Here is a 16,674-nt window from a genome sequence, read left to right on the forward strand (position 1 = left end):
AGATTTGTATTTGTGGAGCTGATGGGAGGGGTTGAAGCTTATTGCAGTGTTGGATCATGGGACCCAAAGCAGAAGGAAATTTATCAGATAAGCTTCTTACTGTGTGCTTTATTTTCTCAACAATATTCGGCCACTAAACCAGAGAGACTCTGGAGGGTCCTGACAATTTCCTGTCGAGGAAAATCCTTCTGCAAGACGGCACTGATGCAAATGTAGTATTCAGAGTCATTCAGCGAGAAACACAGGACGGATTTGTTTTGTTTCTTACTGAATAAGAACTAAGTGGATCCCCGAAAACAAGCAATTTCAGCACTTGGCCTCAGTTTTACATGCAGTGTTTTGGAAGAAGATTTAAAAACGGGCCAGTATTCTGTTAACTAATAGTTTCTGCCCCCCACCCACCCACACACACACACACACACACACACACACACACACACATTCTCATCAATGCAGTAACAGTACAAACACAACATGCATTAATGGCTGTGTCTTCGACAGAAAGCTGTCGGGTTCTGTTGAGCTGCAGCAGAGTTTGTGCAGTGAAGCGTTGCAGGTTGTCCTTCTTCAAAAGGTCGTTAGGTGCACTTTCACTTAACGAGGTCCAGCTGGGAGGTGGACCAGCAGGAGGCACATGCACGTTAGCTGTTTGGGGGTAACATTTTGCACAACAAGGCTTAAATAATACACACGTACTTTTATCCTGTTTGAACCAGAAATGCCCTTTTTTCTTCAGGTACAAGTGAACACACCTATACTGTATCCTGAGAATATATACCTGAAGACAAGATGTCCAGTCATTCAGCCACTCTGCCTGATCAGACCACATAAACGAGAATATAAAGTGCAGCAGTAAATAAGAAGGTTAATCAACAAAACCCTGAAATGTCCTGATGATCAGGACTGGAATGCACGTTCAGTTTTCAAGTGTTCAAACTTTGTCCCAAAAGAAAGAAAAAAGAAGACGAGTTATCAAGTATTTCTTCTGATTTCTGCAGCATGAGACAGTTCACGATTCTGTGGGTGATTGATGAAATTTGTTATATTCAGAGAGTTCACTGCTTGAGCTAACCAATAAATGAAGAGCAAACATGAAAAACCCAGCGGGGACCGAGATTCATGTCCCGTATGAAGCCGAGACTGAATGCTGATGTCTTTTTAACTTGTGTACGTAAGTAAATTCACATAACGCACACGGCCAAAGTTACATGAGCAAATCTACGTAACTAATGTATTTATTTTAACCCAGACCACAATCTTAACCCAAAACAAGCCTCTTCATGGTTGACGACTAACGAACTGCCCTGCACGTGCTAAACTGACACTACAAGGCAACGTTGAGCGTCATAGTTTGAAGTGAAGCCGCTCAACAAACGAGTCGGGACTGAGAACAAAAACCAAAATGAAACAACAGCATCATCATTTCTGACGGTCACCTGACTTCCTGACAAGACTTTAGTGGCAGAGGTGCTCAAACTGCTCATAAGCATCCCTTTGGCTTTAGTTCTTCTTCTTGTCATTTTCACACTAAAGGTCAAAATGTTCATCAAACAACTTTTGTTTTGCTTGTTTTTATCTTCAGCAACTCTGAATTCTGAGCAGTCAGTAAGACGGAGCCTTACATTTTTAAAGAAGAGGTGCTTTAATTCTAGACACAAATCCATAATTCATTGATATTACTTTTCATGAGATCCTTTTCTCAGTCAGCTCAAATTTCAGTGGGGAAAATGACAATAATATATAAAACAGCTCCTCACTTTTTAGGAAAAGTTAAATGGACCAAAGTGGAGAATTTAAAAAAGAAAAATGCTTGAAAACACATCACTGAGACACTGTCAGTCTTTTAATCTGAGGCAAACCAGACTTTGAGCTATGAATTAAAGTTTGATCCAGTTTAGCTGGAATAAAATAACAAGTGCTCTGTTTAATGCAGAGGACCAAGAACAAACATTACTTCCTGAAGAGAAACACACCGACTGAACTGAGAGCAGGTCACATGCAGAGGCAGGACGGACGGCTGGGGGAGATAAAACCGAGGGCCAGCCTGCCTTTCTGTTCTGGACTTCACTCTCTCAAACAATGAAAAGTGTAGGTTTACCTGCAAATTGAGAGGATTAACCGGAGGACAATGAAATAAATACATAAGCCAAAGTCATGGAAACATGGATGGAGCTCCATTTCATCTCAAAGGCTTTGTGGATCTGAGATTACTGTAGATTCTCTCAGCTGTAATTCACTGTGGATTAAAATTTGATCCGTTTTAGCTTTGATCTGAAAGTAGACTTGATTTATCCAAAATGTCCACACAGGTGAACCCATGGAAGCCGACGTGGTCACGTCAGAGGATGTTACCTCAAACCTCTCGTCTTCAAGTCAAAACGGTCTGTCACTGGAAAAAGACAGACATGAAGAAAAAAATCAGAAGAAAAATGTCCAAATAAAATCATTGTTATTGTTTTATTTTCCAGTCTCAAATGTTTCAGTACTTGGTCGCTGTTCTAGCCCCGTAAAAACAAATATGAGTTTTTATTCATCATTTTAACTCCAGGAGTGAATGAGGTGTAGAATCGTCTCTTGTGCGGAACAGCACTTGTTTTAATTCCATATTTGTAAAAATGGCGGCCGTCAGAAGTGCCGATGTTCATCTGTTTGGCTGCTGATGAAAGGAACTCATTGATCCTGAGAGTTTGTGCTGTGTTGAAGGTGACATCACGGCAGTTTCACCCGGTGTCGCCATGACAATCAGCTAGGACAGGGCTCTACCTGCAGTACAAGACCAAACGGAGGAAAGTACCCGGTGCCAAAAGCGTCCCGAGCTGAGCCGAGTCGAGCCGAGCCGAGCCGAGCCAAGCCCAGCCAGTGGAAACATGACTTCAGCTCTTCTGCTGAATTTCTCTGATGTGGTCTCAGTCTGAACTAACTAACCAGCTTCTCTGTGAGCTTCTCCTAATGTGTCGCTCGAACAAGGTGCATTAATGAAAGGAACACACACAATTAGGTATCGCTGTAAATATCAACTCCCCGATTTTACCACATTATTCAAACCACTCAGAGTATAAAATGAAAACTAATCTCCAGCTGATGATCAGCCAGCTGTCGGCTGGAAATGTCCATTAGCTTTATTTTCAGCTTTGCTTCCAGGTTCATCTTTGACCTGCTGTATTTCACCAACGTGTGGTCTTCTAATGCTGCGCATGACGCCAACGAACGTTTCCTGTTTCACATCCACCTCGGATCATTTAGCTTAGGTTTTTGGGTTACTGGGTGTTTGTTTGCAGGCTGTGTTCAGTTCAGGTCAAAGATTAGTCGTCACTGCGTAGTTTGATTCACTGTCGTCAGTCTGTTGCTGCTTCAAGCTTTTAAGGTCCAGTAAGGACAGAACTTGACCTCGGTTCTCAGCTCAGCAGCCACCAGCGTTTGTACATCATGTCAAATCCAAACCGTCCTCTCCTTAAGGAGTTGCATGCAGGAGATTTGGATCATGTGACTTTTCAGGGAGCTTTTTAAGGTGTTAGGATTAAAAAAAATGTACAGACTCATACAAAATTAATCCCAGTCAAGCATCACTTAGGACCCACTGGAAGTGCGTCTTATGTTGCTTCTAATGTTTGGGATGTTTCTGGGCTGCAGCCTTTGGACAGTGGGTGTGCAGCCCTCAGCCAATAACAGGTGAGGTTAGGACTTCAAAGGTAACAACCAGGTGCCAGAGCATAAGCAGAACGAATCCTAGAGGAAGCTACAAAAATGGTGGACAGAGTGCCAAAAAGATGCTGATAGCTCGTTCGATCAAGCTTGGCCCTGACTTTCACTCACTGGTGAGTGCTGAAGAAGAGAACGGGGACGAAGAGTTGGCCTGTTTTCTGATGGACAGGTAGGTGCCGGTGGGTTAGCTTAGTTAACTTCTTAAAGAACAAACAAATGTCATGTTCTTAGCTCGCAGTGTACATCCAAGCAGCTGGCCTCTGCTCACTTAGCTAACGAGACAGTAATGAACTGAGTGTCAGCTCACCTGACAGCGCTGCTTCGAGTCACCGGCGAGACGATGGATCTGCTCTGCGAGACGCTGCTGAGCTGGTCAGTGACAATTTTGATGAAGTGCTGTCAGTTGAGTGAGAAGATTAATTTCTTCACATGGTGAAGAGCTCCAGTCCTGATAGAGGCAGTTGTAAGTTTGTTTGCCTCGATGTTGCTGCGTCTGCACATCTCAAGAATTAAGTTGGAAAGAAAAACAGCAACATAAGCAATAAAAGGCCTTTATATTCTGGGTGGAACAGAGCTTTCTCATCTCATTCTTAGTTTGTTAGCTCCAACTTGATTTTAAAGTGACAGCATCAGTGGAGGATATGTTTTTATTCTTTTTAAGATTTTTATTTGGCAGTTTGTCATCAGCAGAACAATCAAAAATGATCGATATGAGTCCTGATTTTGCCACTGACGTGTTAATATCAAAGAAAGGATTATGGACTAGAGGAACCATCATGAACTCACATTGACATTTTGTAACTATACGTTGTTTTTTGCCCTCATTTTTCCCATAATGACAATCTTCTTTTCATTGTGATTTACATTTTTTAAGAAGGTGCATAAGATGATATGAGGCCCATTTCTGCCAAGAAGAGAAAAGAAGCTCATGAAAAGTTGCTAAAAGCTGAATGATGAAAGTGAAGACAGATGGGATTAGATAGATTTGACCTTCTGTTAGCATTTCTCTTTTTAGCATGCTTAGCTCTTCATGTGTGTCTCTTCCGCAGCTCGACTGTCCGTTTGTCTCCGTTTGTCTCCACGTACTCTGAAACTGCTCTGTGCTCGTCACAATGTCTGATTTCAATCATTTCATCGTTTGCGTTTGCTGTTTTCAGGGTTTAAAGTGAGAGTCTGAGCCACAAACAGGATCCGTGATCGTGTTCGTGCTGCATCTCATCACGAGTTTGACCAATAAAGACAACAAAGGTGGACTTAAAGAACACCTCCTGCTGCGCCTCCCTCTTTCCTCTCTGTATGTTTCCTGCTTACCAGTAGGTGGAGCTTGTCTCCTTTGGCTTGAGAGAAAGAGAGAAGGAGGGAGAGAAGGAGATGATTAAAGCGAGACGAAAGACAGCAAGAGAGAGAGAGATGTAGGGAGCGAGAGGGAGGGAGGGAGGGAGGGACGGAGAGGGAGAGGGAGAGGGAGAGGGAGGGAGGGAGGAGAGAGCGAGCGTCAGCACTTCATGCGTTAAAAGGGCAGATGGTAACCGCGGGTAACTGAGGAGCAAACCACTCTGCTGGCCACAGAGCAAGAGATCAGCAGAGAGAGGGAGGCAGAGGGAGGGAGGGAGGGAGGGAGGAGAGCCAGCACATGCAGCGCAGCAGAGGAGAGGAGAGGAGCATCTGAGAGGGAGCTGCACACCGGCTCTGACACAGAGAGAGACTGAGGGAGGAGGACAAGAATGAGTACTTCTTCTCCTCACTAACAAGGAGGAGGCAGGGAGCAAAGACAGACACAAAGACAGAGGCAGGAGAGGGGGAGACAGTGAGAGGAGCGGCAAAAAAAGTATCCCTCCTCTCCACTTAGAGAGCTCCAGAGCCAAAGAGGGAGGGAAAACAGGAGGAGGCTGGAGACACTGTGAAGTGGAGAGAGCGAGGTAGCGGACGGGAGAGAGTTAGAGGAGGCTGATCAATGGGAGGCTGAGATTTCGGGGGAGAAATTTCCACTCAGCAAGAAAGAGGGAGAGAGAGGGGGAGTCGATGACGAGGAGAGACTGATAAATGAAAGATGGGAGCAAAGGAAAAGACTTCTTAAATAAATATCTAAAGAGGGAATTTGGAAATAAAACGAGAAGAAGAAAAACATTTAGAGAGGAGTGGAAAGAAAGGAGGCTGAAACAATCCAAAAGAGGAGGAGAAGATGAGCAGAGAGGAGGCAAAGAGTCCCAAACTTGGAGAAAAGAGAGAATAAATCAGAGCAGCTCCTCCTTTTCATTTTCCGTCCCTCCTCTAGTTCATAAGACAGAGGAGGACAGAAGAAATGAGGAGAGGCTGAGGAGGCAGAGGCAGGAGGAGAGGAGGCAGTTTCCCAGACTTTTTCCTCCGATAGATATTTAAGTGCATGAGATCCAGTCAAATCCAATGGCGTGCTACTACATTGTGATCAGTTCCACCCACCTGCGTGACGGACAACTGAGGAGCATCAAGGGGGTGTTCAGAGGACCAATAGGAACCAACGGCCAAAGAAACACGGTAAGGCCTCGTGTCCGATGGCGACTTTAGCTGCTGAGTTTGCTGCCGGACAGGAAAGAAGCCAAATTGAAATGCTTTTATTGTGAAAGATTTAAATGTGTCTGACTGCTTTTTAAGGCTTTTCTTAAATGACTCACTTCATGTTTGATCCTGAGTACTTTTATTTTCTACGTCAAACAAAAGCCTTGAAGTACTTACCTCTAAATCAACATTACTTAAAGCGTCCCCTCCCTGTTGACTGTCAGGTCCTTAATCATTGTGTTTGCCCAGTTAATTAATTGCCACTTCCATTAGGTTAACTGGTATTGCAGGCGGAAAGCTGCAGGTGGGGGTGGGGGTGGGGGTGGGGAGGCTCGTGTAGCTCCGTCTCAGCACTTCAGCGTGTTCGGCATCTTTTTTCCGCCTTCTGCTGTGTTCAGTGTTTGAGGTCATGTGCATGAATCTTTAGTTTGACATGAGTCTGAAACACATGTTCTCACAGCTTCACGCACATTTCCGTCTCCATACAATCAGCCTCGACAACAAATTTTAATGATCTCAAAAAACTGTTCACTCGGCGCTTCTTGAAGTGATGACATTAATCCGATAAATATTTTGGAGCATTGAAAACTCAACATGGGGACAAATTAAAGGCCTTTTTGTGCATTTTATGAGAACCTGAATGAAGAACTTGTCCTGTGCACCCTGAAGCTGTGTGGGAAGATTCAAGCCGACCAGATGAGTCAGATCTTCTTTTTTCTCATCATCTAAACTCCAGCTAAACCTTGTACCTCGTTCTCCGTCACTCGTGCTGAGTGTTACAAACATAATTACAGCGTCTGTAAAGTCCTTCTAGAGACGCACCAGAAATTCCTACAGGCTTCAAAGGAAACATCAGATGAGACGTCGAGAGGTTGCATAAGGGCAGCGCTACAGTAAGCTTATTACACAAAAAGCATTAGCTAGTCCTTTTTAAAAGAAATAACATGACATTAACTCACTTTCATAATTGTCTTTTATCTGAAGTGAACCAAAAGTACAAAGTTTAACCTCTTTAAAAGATGTTTTTACGTTTTATCAATGCAGTCATCATCAGAGTCGATGATTAGAAATAAATGAAAAACATGTTGGATGATATAAAGATCCTTCTGCCTGTGATTCTGCTGTCAGACCATATTTCACCTTTACTCATGTCAATACTTCTAATAACCCTCATAAATCCTAAGTTATGTTGACGTGTCATGGTGGAATGACAGGGCACACAACCGAGCCTGCAGCAGCACCGAGGTCTTCTGCAGCCGCCGCGGTTCGTGTTGTTCTATTGTGCGTTTTATTAAAAGAAACGAACTCAACATGCAGGTGTTTAACCTTTTCATCAGCACATGAATCCATAATATACTTCTGCTAAGCCTGTTTATGTCTTAAAATGAAGACTAATCACAAATCTGGACCACCAGAACTGAGAAAACACATCTCATACTGCGATCTCGTCACGTGTCGTAGGGCTGGAGGTGCTGACAACTGCAAGATGAACACGTAGTTGGAAAATAAAGCAGCCTTTGGCACATCGCAGCGTTGCATGAGCCTGATGAAACCCTGAGCCAAACACGTGGCTCTTATCAGTGTTAATAAAAGATCCTTGATCAGATTTTTATGGAGTGAGCGTGCGGCCACTTCTGTGAGCGCCTGCGCTTTATTTTTCCTCAGTTTAAACTCTAAATGAAGCTCCAGCCGAGGCGCTGCGCTCCGACACCACCTATCAGCACCATAACATCACCTGTGCACCCGTAAATCAGACGACACGGCAGCACAGGAAGAACCTTGTGTTCATCTTTTGGGTGAATTTGTTTCTTGTGGCCTGAAGAACAAACCGTTTCCTGATGTGACACTGCTGTGCCTGAGGTTTGGTCACAATTCGGGTTAAGACGTTTTGGGTTTGGGTCTGAATTGATCTCTTCTTTAGAGTGAGGAGAGTTTTGTCGACATGCTTACAATAAATACCTCTTGGGTTGATCACGTTCGTGGTCAAAAGAAACCAACGTGACAAGTTAGTGAGAGTAATGTGACCACTTTTTTCACTAAGGAGTAATATCACAGTGATTTATCCCCATTACACTCCATTACTTTGTTGTTTTGGGGGTCGGCTTCTTTGCTGGGATCGTGCTTTGATCTCTCGGCGTTCAGTAGACAGACGGGTCCAGGGCTTGTCAGCTTGTGGAGTGGAGGTGGAGGAAGGCTCTTGTCTAAAAAAAGGAGAAATGCGACTCCTGCTAACTCCAGAGTTGCCTGATTTATAGGTTGTGTGTCTTTAGTTAGCTGGCCTTCACACTCATTTTAACACACACAGTTTAAAATGTGTGTGAACCGTGTCGCTGTGTGCAGCCCGCGGGGCGAATGCTAAGCAAGCTGCTGACGGTCAGTAGACGCCCTGAAAGCGAAGGCCAGCCATCACGATGTCTTCTTTTCCATTTCTAAACAATGAAAATGTGTTTTGCTGTAATTAATTTTAAAATGAGTAATATGTGATGAGCGAGTCCAACAGTGCAGTCAGCAGGAAACAGGAAGTGAACGGCGCTCTCTGCATCCTCCTTAGTGCCTATTTTGTACAACAACAGCATCCTGTGTCCTCCTTTGCTTGGACATGAGTCAAAATGACTAAAGCTGAAAGAAGTCTTTTATTTAATTCTGTCATGATATAGTTTTGATTTGTCACTTTAGAATAGTTAAAAATAGAAGTTCACTTGCGCCTTCTAGCACATTAATTATTGTGCGTTATGAGGTAGCTGAAAAACTAATGAAGCAGTGATAGCACCTTTAACAAGTTAGACCTTTCAGACGTGTTAGAATGTATCAAACTCAGAAAACATAAGGTAAACTTTCCACTGCTAACACACTGCCATAAATACATGTTCTTTAATTAACCACACAAGAAAATGGAGGCATTTCAAAGGCACGTATTCAACTGCATTCGTCACCTAATACAGGAATAGAAAGCTATATCAAGAGATTTAATTGGCGAACAACCACACATGACTATCACCAGTCACCTTGGATCCTCATATTCCTGAGCTAATTTTATCTCCAAGTTCTTAGCGCAGGCAGGTCTGATGAAATTGCCTGAAACGATCACGTCTTAAAAATTCAAATAACACGCTCTGTGCACGGAAAATGGGAGATATGTTTGCGCCAGCACAAAAGGATTGCATGAGAGAGACATGAGCCGAAATAGGCGGCAGAGACTGAAGCCAAAACAGTGTAACGTGAGAGTGTGGAGATCAGTGGGATGGATGAATGTCTGCGCTTTCCTCTTATATTTTTATTCATAATGACTCAAGTTCAGTCCCATGTTGATGCAAAGATGCCTCCTTTTTCTCATTTACCACCAAAATCTTAAATGAAGTTAAAGACCTTTACTATTTAAGATGAGATAAAACTTTTTTGATCCCACACCGGGAACTTTAGAATAAAAAGGGATGCAAAATAAAATCAACTATATACGTACAAATCACAAATCACTTTGAAACATTTTTGATGTGTTTTTCTGACTGTTCCAGGCAGCCATTGATTTCCATTCAGTTATGCATGGTATTAAAATCAATGACCATGATTCTTGAAGTGTTCTAAATCACAGTGAACATCAAGTTGGTACTGTTTGTTGACACCGAACATGCCGTCAGTGGTGTGTGTGGGAGGATAAACCTCCAGTTTCTCATGATATTCAGCTTTTGTGTCTGTGGAGTTTGAATGAACTTGTTTTAGAGTTGTTCATTAATTTTCATAATGTGTTAAAATGAATGGAAAACAATGGACCCACACACAGAAAATGTAATTAAAACACAGTCGCATCACTCATAACCGGTTAGCAACAACTCGAAGCATGTGAGAACGATCACTGTGTGTCCCTTTAACTGAACCCTGGGAAGTACCAAACCTTTAACCACCTTTAAACTCAGAGGGGACACAAAGTCCAGGAGACGCCTGAATGAATCAGCAGGGACACATAACAAAGACTGATGCTGAAACCACAGCACGAGGAAACAGTTCACATCACAGCCATCATGGCCGCTCACATTCACAGCTGCACATGCACAGGGCTGAAGAGGATGTGGTGGTGGTCCACAGCTTACTGGGACTCAATGGGGTAAAGTGGTGGTAATGACCAGTAACGCAGCTGATCCAAACCACTGAACTTTGATCCTGATGTGTATCTGCTGAATACTGTCCTTCTGGAAGCATCTGGACAGGAGGGACTGACGGCCCCATAACATCTTCTGGTGTTTTAAGATAGTAACCTCACCGCTGAGCGGCTGCAACAGAATATATGTTAGAACACGATGAATCAAATAAATATGAATGAAGTCACAAGCTAGAAATGGAATTCTGATTCTAGAGGAATATCACGGAGCTGTTGATCATATGACACGATAAACTGATGTATGATGAGCACAGCTGTTAAAAGCTGTTTGTTCTGACACCTTTAAAGGGCCAGTGTGTAAGATTCAGTGAGATCTTTGGGCAGAAAAGGAATAAAGTTTTCATCTGTATGTTTTCATCGATGAATAATCACATGGAAATAAAAGCAGTGTTTTCATGACGCCCTTTATATCTGATCCAGGTTGCACCACCGTGTTTCTACCGTAGCCCAGAAAGGACAAACCAAACACTGGCAGAGGTGTTCGATCTTCCGCTGAATGCGACACACTGGTCCTTTAAGCTTCTTTGTTTGTGTTGGTGATCAAAAGCTGAGCTTCAGAGTTAATTCTTGTCCTTGGAAACAGCAGTTGAGAAAATAATGCAACCACGTCCAACCCAGCAGAAGCTTCTGTCTTCAGACTGAATCTTCATTCCCTCAAATGTTTCACACTTTGTTGTTGGACAGGTGAGCGTTTAGCAAACAAATCTCACGCTGCATGCTGATGTCGCCCCCGTGTCTGCTCTTTGAGGAGAGAAATCGTTCTGACACCCTGAATCAGATGCTTTTTTCTACCTTAATCGCTTGAATGTGCCACAGATATTTGGACACGTTGTCTTTGTCTCTGTGTTACTACTCATGCTGTCAACATGTCTCAAAGCTGCACTGGATGATCCAACGTCTTCATCTATGAAAACATTTAAACTCATTGAAGAAGTCCGTCCTCTGCTCTTCACCGTGTGTGTGTGTGTGTGTGTGTGTGTGTGTGTGTGTGTGAGAGAGAGAGTCTTCTACTGTTTATACGTGTGTTTTCATAAATCAGGTAGTTCACAGTGACTCCGTGGCGACATTAATTCATGATGCCCACCAGCTGTCAGGGAATATTTCACACCTTTCCCAATATCAGCCAGGCCAGACTGGTGTTGCTATAGAAACATTGATTCCAGTAAGTTAAATAACGCTCATTTTCTCCTCCCTCCTAAAAAGTTGACATCAGATTCCTTCTGAGCATTTAATTTTCTCTCAGCAGTAATATTTTCTCAGCTATTTGTTTGTTTGGAGGCTTCCTGTGTTTTAGAGCTCCTGACTAAAAAACCTCCAACACAGCAGTAAGAGAAGGAGCAGTGAACTGATGTCGGCTTTATTTTCTTCATCAGAAGTCGGTGTTTAGCGTCGAGTGTTTTCAATTAAAAGCACAGGTGCTGCCTGCTGCCTTGTAACAGCAATAATGTCCTTGAGCCACCGGCTATGTGCAGTATTCTCTCTCGGTGCTGAAGGCTATTTGACATCAGGCCTAACAACACCCAAGACAATACAACACTATAACCTACTGCCTCTCAGCTGTTAATGCGTCTGTGTGTGTGTGTGTGTGTGTGTGTGTGTGTGTGTGTGTGTGTGTTTTGAGGTTTGAGCGAAGTCGCCAACAGCATGGCTCCTCACTCCATAAATTAGCACTGATTAGGACACTCTGTGCATGCGTGTGCATTTGTGCACGTGTATGCATGTGTGTGTGTGTATCGCTGCCTGTGTGTGTGTGTGTGTTTAACAGTTGTGAGTGAAACTGTCGGCCCGTCTGGGTTCAAGCAGTTACGCATGTGTGCATGTGCAAGCATGTGTGTGTTCAGTAGCTGAGACTTACATGACATGGGTGTGTGTATGTGCGTGTGTGTGTGTGTGTGTGTGTGTGTGTGTGTGTGTGTGTGTGTGTGACAGAGAGTGTGTGTATTCAGTAGTTGTGAGTACATGGTGTGCTTCATTGATGTGTGAAACATCAGCTATGACTGTGGAGCCATCTGCTCCAAAGGGATAGATGGAGTGTAAGTGTGTGTGTGCATGTATCTTCTTCTCCATGCATGAGTGTGTTAGTGTGACACCGCAGTGTGTGCGTGTATGCGTGCATGTGTGTCAGTGAATTTCTGACACAGTCTGATTTCTTGGCTGAACCAACAAGTTGTTTCTTTTTTTTTCCAAGCTGAGTCCCACGAAGCTAAAATATCTGCTAAACACAGTTTGTGTAAGATGCACTTTGTTCATGCTTCAGACGTCCACAATCATTTCTGTCAACGATCTGATGTTCATTATTTCTGCAGAGACGATGCTGCGTGCAAACACACTCCTGTGTGTGTGCACATGCTTTGTGTCCAGGTATGTCTGTATAAAGGCTTGATGTCTTTCATTATATTGTGGTGTGTATACAGACATTGGCAGCAATAAAGCATCGATCTGTCCAATGTCCAACTCTCTGTCTGTCTGTCTGTCTGTCTGTCTGTCTATCCATCCATCTATCTGTCTGCCTGTCTATCCATCCATCTATCTATCTGTCTGTCCGTCCGTCCATCTATCTATCTACCTATCTCTGTCTGTCTGTCTGTCTGTCTGTCTGTCTTCATTTCAGATGTGTCAGATTCATCCAGTTGTCCCCGTGAGGTCAAAATTCGTCATTTTTAACCTCTCGAGAGGAGAAACAAGTGTTTTCTGATTGGACGTCTCTGTCGGCTCAAAGCACTGCTGAAAAGTGAATCTGCGTTATTGTTTGACAGCGTGGTATTTGGGGTTATGGTTTTGGTGTGGTCTGAGGGTTTAGTTAGCATATTAAAGTCAGGGCACCTTTGTCTTCATGGCAACAGTCATAATTGCTTGGTTAGGATGAGGGAATGATGGCGGTCATCATGAGAGCGCTTCGCAACGTCAACACAAACGCCTTTTCTCGCAGAAAACCTCTGATGCTGTCGTTGTTCTTCAGTTTTGGCTCTGAAATGAGGCTTTCCAGTCTCTGCTCGGCTGGACTTTGAATCAGTTCCTCTGATTTGAGCTTTTCCAGGAGATGAGGCACATTAAGCGCTAACAAACTCCACAGTGGGAAGGTTTTAACTGTTAAATGAAGTGAGGTCAGCTGATCAGGATGAATTTTAGTTCTACATCAGCTGTTAAAAGAGCGAGAACATAATAACATGAAATCAATTCAAAGAAACTCAAATGTTCCATCACATTCTACTTAAATATCATTGATCAAATGTGCAGATCAATAGAAGAACTGTCTGTGATTGAGTCCATTTGATCATCTTTAGATCACAGCATGCACATAATGAGTAACAGAGAATCTAAATGAACCTTTGTAGATTTACAGAAGATAAAATATTGCTCAAGAGGTTCTTATGAAGACTAATCCGGAGCAATAACGCACTGGTGTACCAAAGGATTTCATTTTATTCCACATTCACACAGCAAACAGCCTCCAGAAGATCCTGCACAACGTGTTATGTGATCAAATACAGGCACTGCAAAACATGCAGAAACAATTTTCTTCACTTAAAAGCCACAGAAGGACTTCTACTGTCAACACAGCTCATTGCAGAGTAAGCTGTTTCCTCCCCACTAAAAATTAACCTCAGAAAGTACAAAACTACAAGTGGAGGCACAGAAAACAGGCGTATGGGCACGAGGTCAAAAGCTGTGCTTCTCTAACAAAGCAGTGACACCCGTTCTAACCCAACTGCATGAACATAGATACAAACATCTGCTCGAACATCTGCACGAAAATGGACACGAACATGGACATGAACATCTGCACAAACATGGACACGAACATCTGCACAAGCTTGGATACAAACATCTGCATGAACATGGACACGAACATCTGCACGAGCATGGATACGAACATCTGCACTAACGTCTGCACGAAAATGGACACGAACATGGACACAAACATCTGCATGAACATGGACACGAACATCTACATGAAAATCTGCACGAACAGGGACATGAACATCTACATGAACATGGATACGAACGTCTGCATGAACATCTGCATGAACATGGACACGAACATCTACATGAACATGGACCAGAACATCTGCATGAACATGGACACGAACATCTGCACGAACATGGACACGAACATCTGCAAGAACATGGACATGAACATGGACACAAACATCTGCACGAACATGGACACGAACATCTGCACGAACATGGATACGAACATCTGCACAAACATCTGCAGGAACATCTGCACAAACATGGATATGAACATCTGCATTGACATCTGCACGAACATGGACACGAACATCTACATGAACATGGACACGAACATGGATACGAACATCTGCACAAACATGGACACGAACATCTGCACGAACATGGACACGAACATCTACATGAATATGGACACGAACATGGATACGAACATGGACACGAACATCTACATGAATATGGACACGAACATGGACACGAACATGGATACGAACATCTGCATGAGCATGGATACGAACATCTGCACTAACGTCTGCACGAAAATGGACACGAACATGGACACAAACATCTACATGAAAATCTGCACGAACATGGACACGAACATCTACATGAACATGGACACGAACATCTGCATGAACATCTGCACGAGCATGGATACGAACGTCTGCATGAACATCTGCATGAACATGGACACGAACATCTACATGAACATGGACACGAACATCTACATGAACATGGACACGAACATCTGCACGAACATGGATATGAACATCTGCACGAACATGGACACGAACATCTGCATGAACATGGACACGAACATCTGCACGAACAAGGATACGAACATCTGCACAAACATCTGCAGGAACATCTGCACAAACATGGATATGAACATCTGCATTGACATCTGCACGAACATGGACACGAACATCTACATGAACATGGACACGAACATCTGCACAAACATGGATACGAACATCTGCACGAACATGGACACGAACATCTGCACGAACATGGACATGAACATGGACGCAAACATCTGCACGAACATGGACATGAAAATCTGCATGAACATGGACACGAACATCTGCACAAACATCTGCATGAGCATGGACACGAACATGGACACGAACATGGACATGAACATGGACACGAACATCTGCACGAACATGGACACGAACATCTGCACGAACAAGGATACGAACATCTGCACAAACATGGATATGAACATCTGCATTGACATCTGCACGAACATGGACACGAACATCTACATGAACATGGATACGAACATCTGCACGAACATGGACATGAAAATCTGCATGAACATGGACACGAACATCTGCACAAACATCTGCATGAGCATGGACACGAACATGGACACGAACATGGACACGAACATCTGCACGAACATGGACACAAACATCTGCATGAACATGGACATGAAAATCTGCATGAACATGGACACGAACATCTGCACAAACATCTGCACGAGCATGGACACGAACATGGACACGAACATGGACACGAACATCTCTCTCCAGTAACTTCAAAATAATCCTGTGTGACAGAATACAAATAAAAACATACATGAGCGTGAAAATGGCTTCAGGTTTCAGAAGTCTTAAAAAAACCTTTTGGTCAAAGCAAATTTTAAAAGTATTCACAGACAACATGTTTTAGCCTCCAAATCAGTCAAACCAGACTTAACGAGCTGCTTCCTTCAACTCTGGAAAACTAAATCCACAAGCTTCAGCTCCATGAAGTCTTCATGCCTTTAACTTTATCTCCATAAAATCCTCATTGTACATCTGACTCCAGACGCTCTCTGCATACGTCCAACCCCCACAGGCTTTGACAGCGAGCCAACTGCCAAGATGTATGTTGTTGTGACATGCTCACAGAATAAAGATGGTTTTATCTTTGTCAAAGTACAGTCATGTTTCAGTTTATCACCCAGTGCAGCAGCAGATATCTTTAGTCACTTAAGAGCACAGACAGAAGACTGTAGGCACATTTCTATGTATAGAAAGAGACATAATCTTTATTTATGCTCACTGAGGGACAGTTTGCATCATAAAACACAGAATTGTCAATAAAATACACTGACAAGAAGTGACATTAAAAATTACGGCAACATAAAAGAAGCGAATTAATCCAGTGATAACAGTGAAGCTTTGAGGTGTAAAAAGAGTAAAAACATCAATTTATTCCACAGAAGCATCGTTGTGTTAGTCGAGAACATGAATTGTGTCCTTCATGAGGTCTCTGAAAGGACTCCGTCCTGTTCTGAAGCAGTTGATGTGAAACCCTTCAGAACC

At 43.2% G+C, this 16,674-nt stretch overlaps 1 protein-coding gene across 1 annotated transcript in view; it reads left to right on the forward strand.

Moving 5' to 3' along the window:
- The first annotated feature begins 5,328 nt into the window (after positions 1-5,328).
- LOC143327900 (uncharacterized) overlaps positions 5,329-16,674 on the forward strand; it is a 63,136-nt gene continuing 51,790 nt past the window's right edge. Inside the window, exon 1 of the mRNA XM_076742543.1 lies at positions 5,329-6,216. Coding sequence (XP_076598658.1) covers positions 6,106-6,216 — 111 coding nt within the window. The 5' untranslated portion in view covers positions 5,329-6,105. The remainder of the gene's footprint in view (positions 6,217-16,674) is intronic.

This window comes from Chaetodon auriga, chromosome 11, assembly GCF_051107435.1.
Source record: "Chaetodon auriga isolate fChaAug3 chromosome 11, fChaAug3.hap1, whole genome shotgun sequence".
Taxonomy (NCBI): Eukaryota; Metazoa; Chordata; class Actinopteri; order Chaetodontiformes; family Chaetodontidae; genus Chaetodon; species Chaetodon auriga.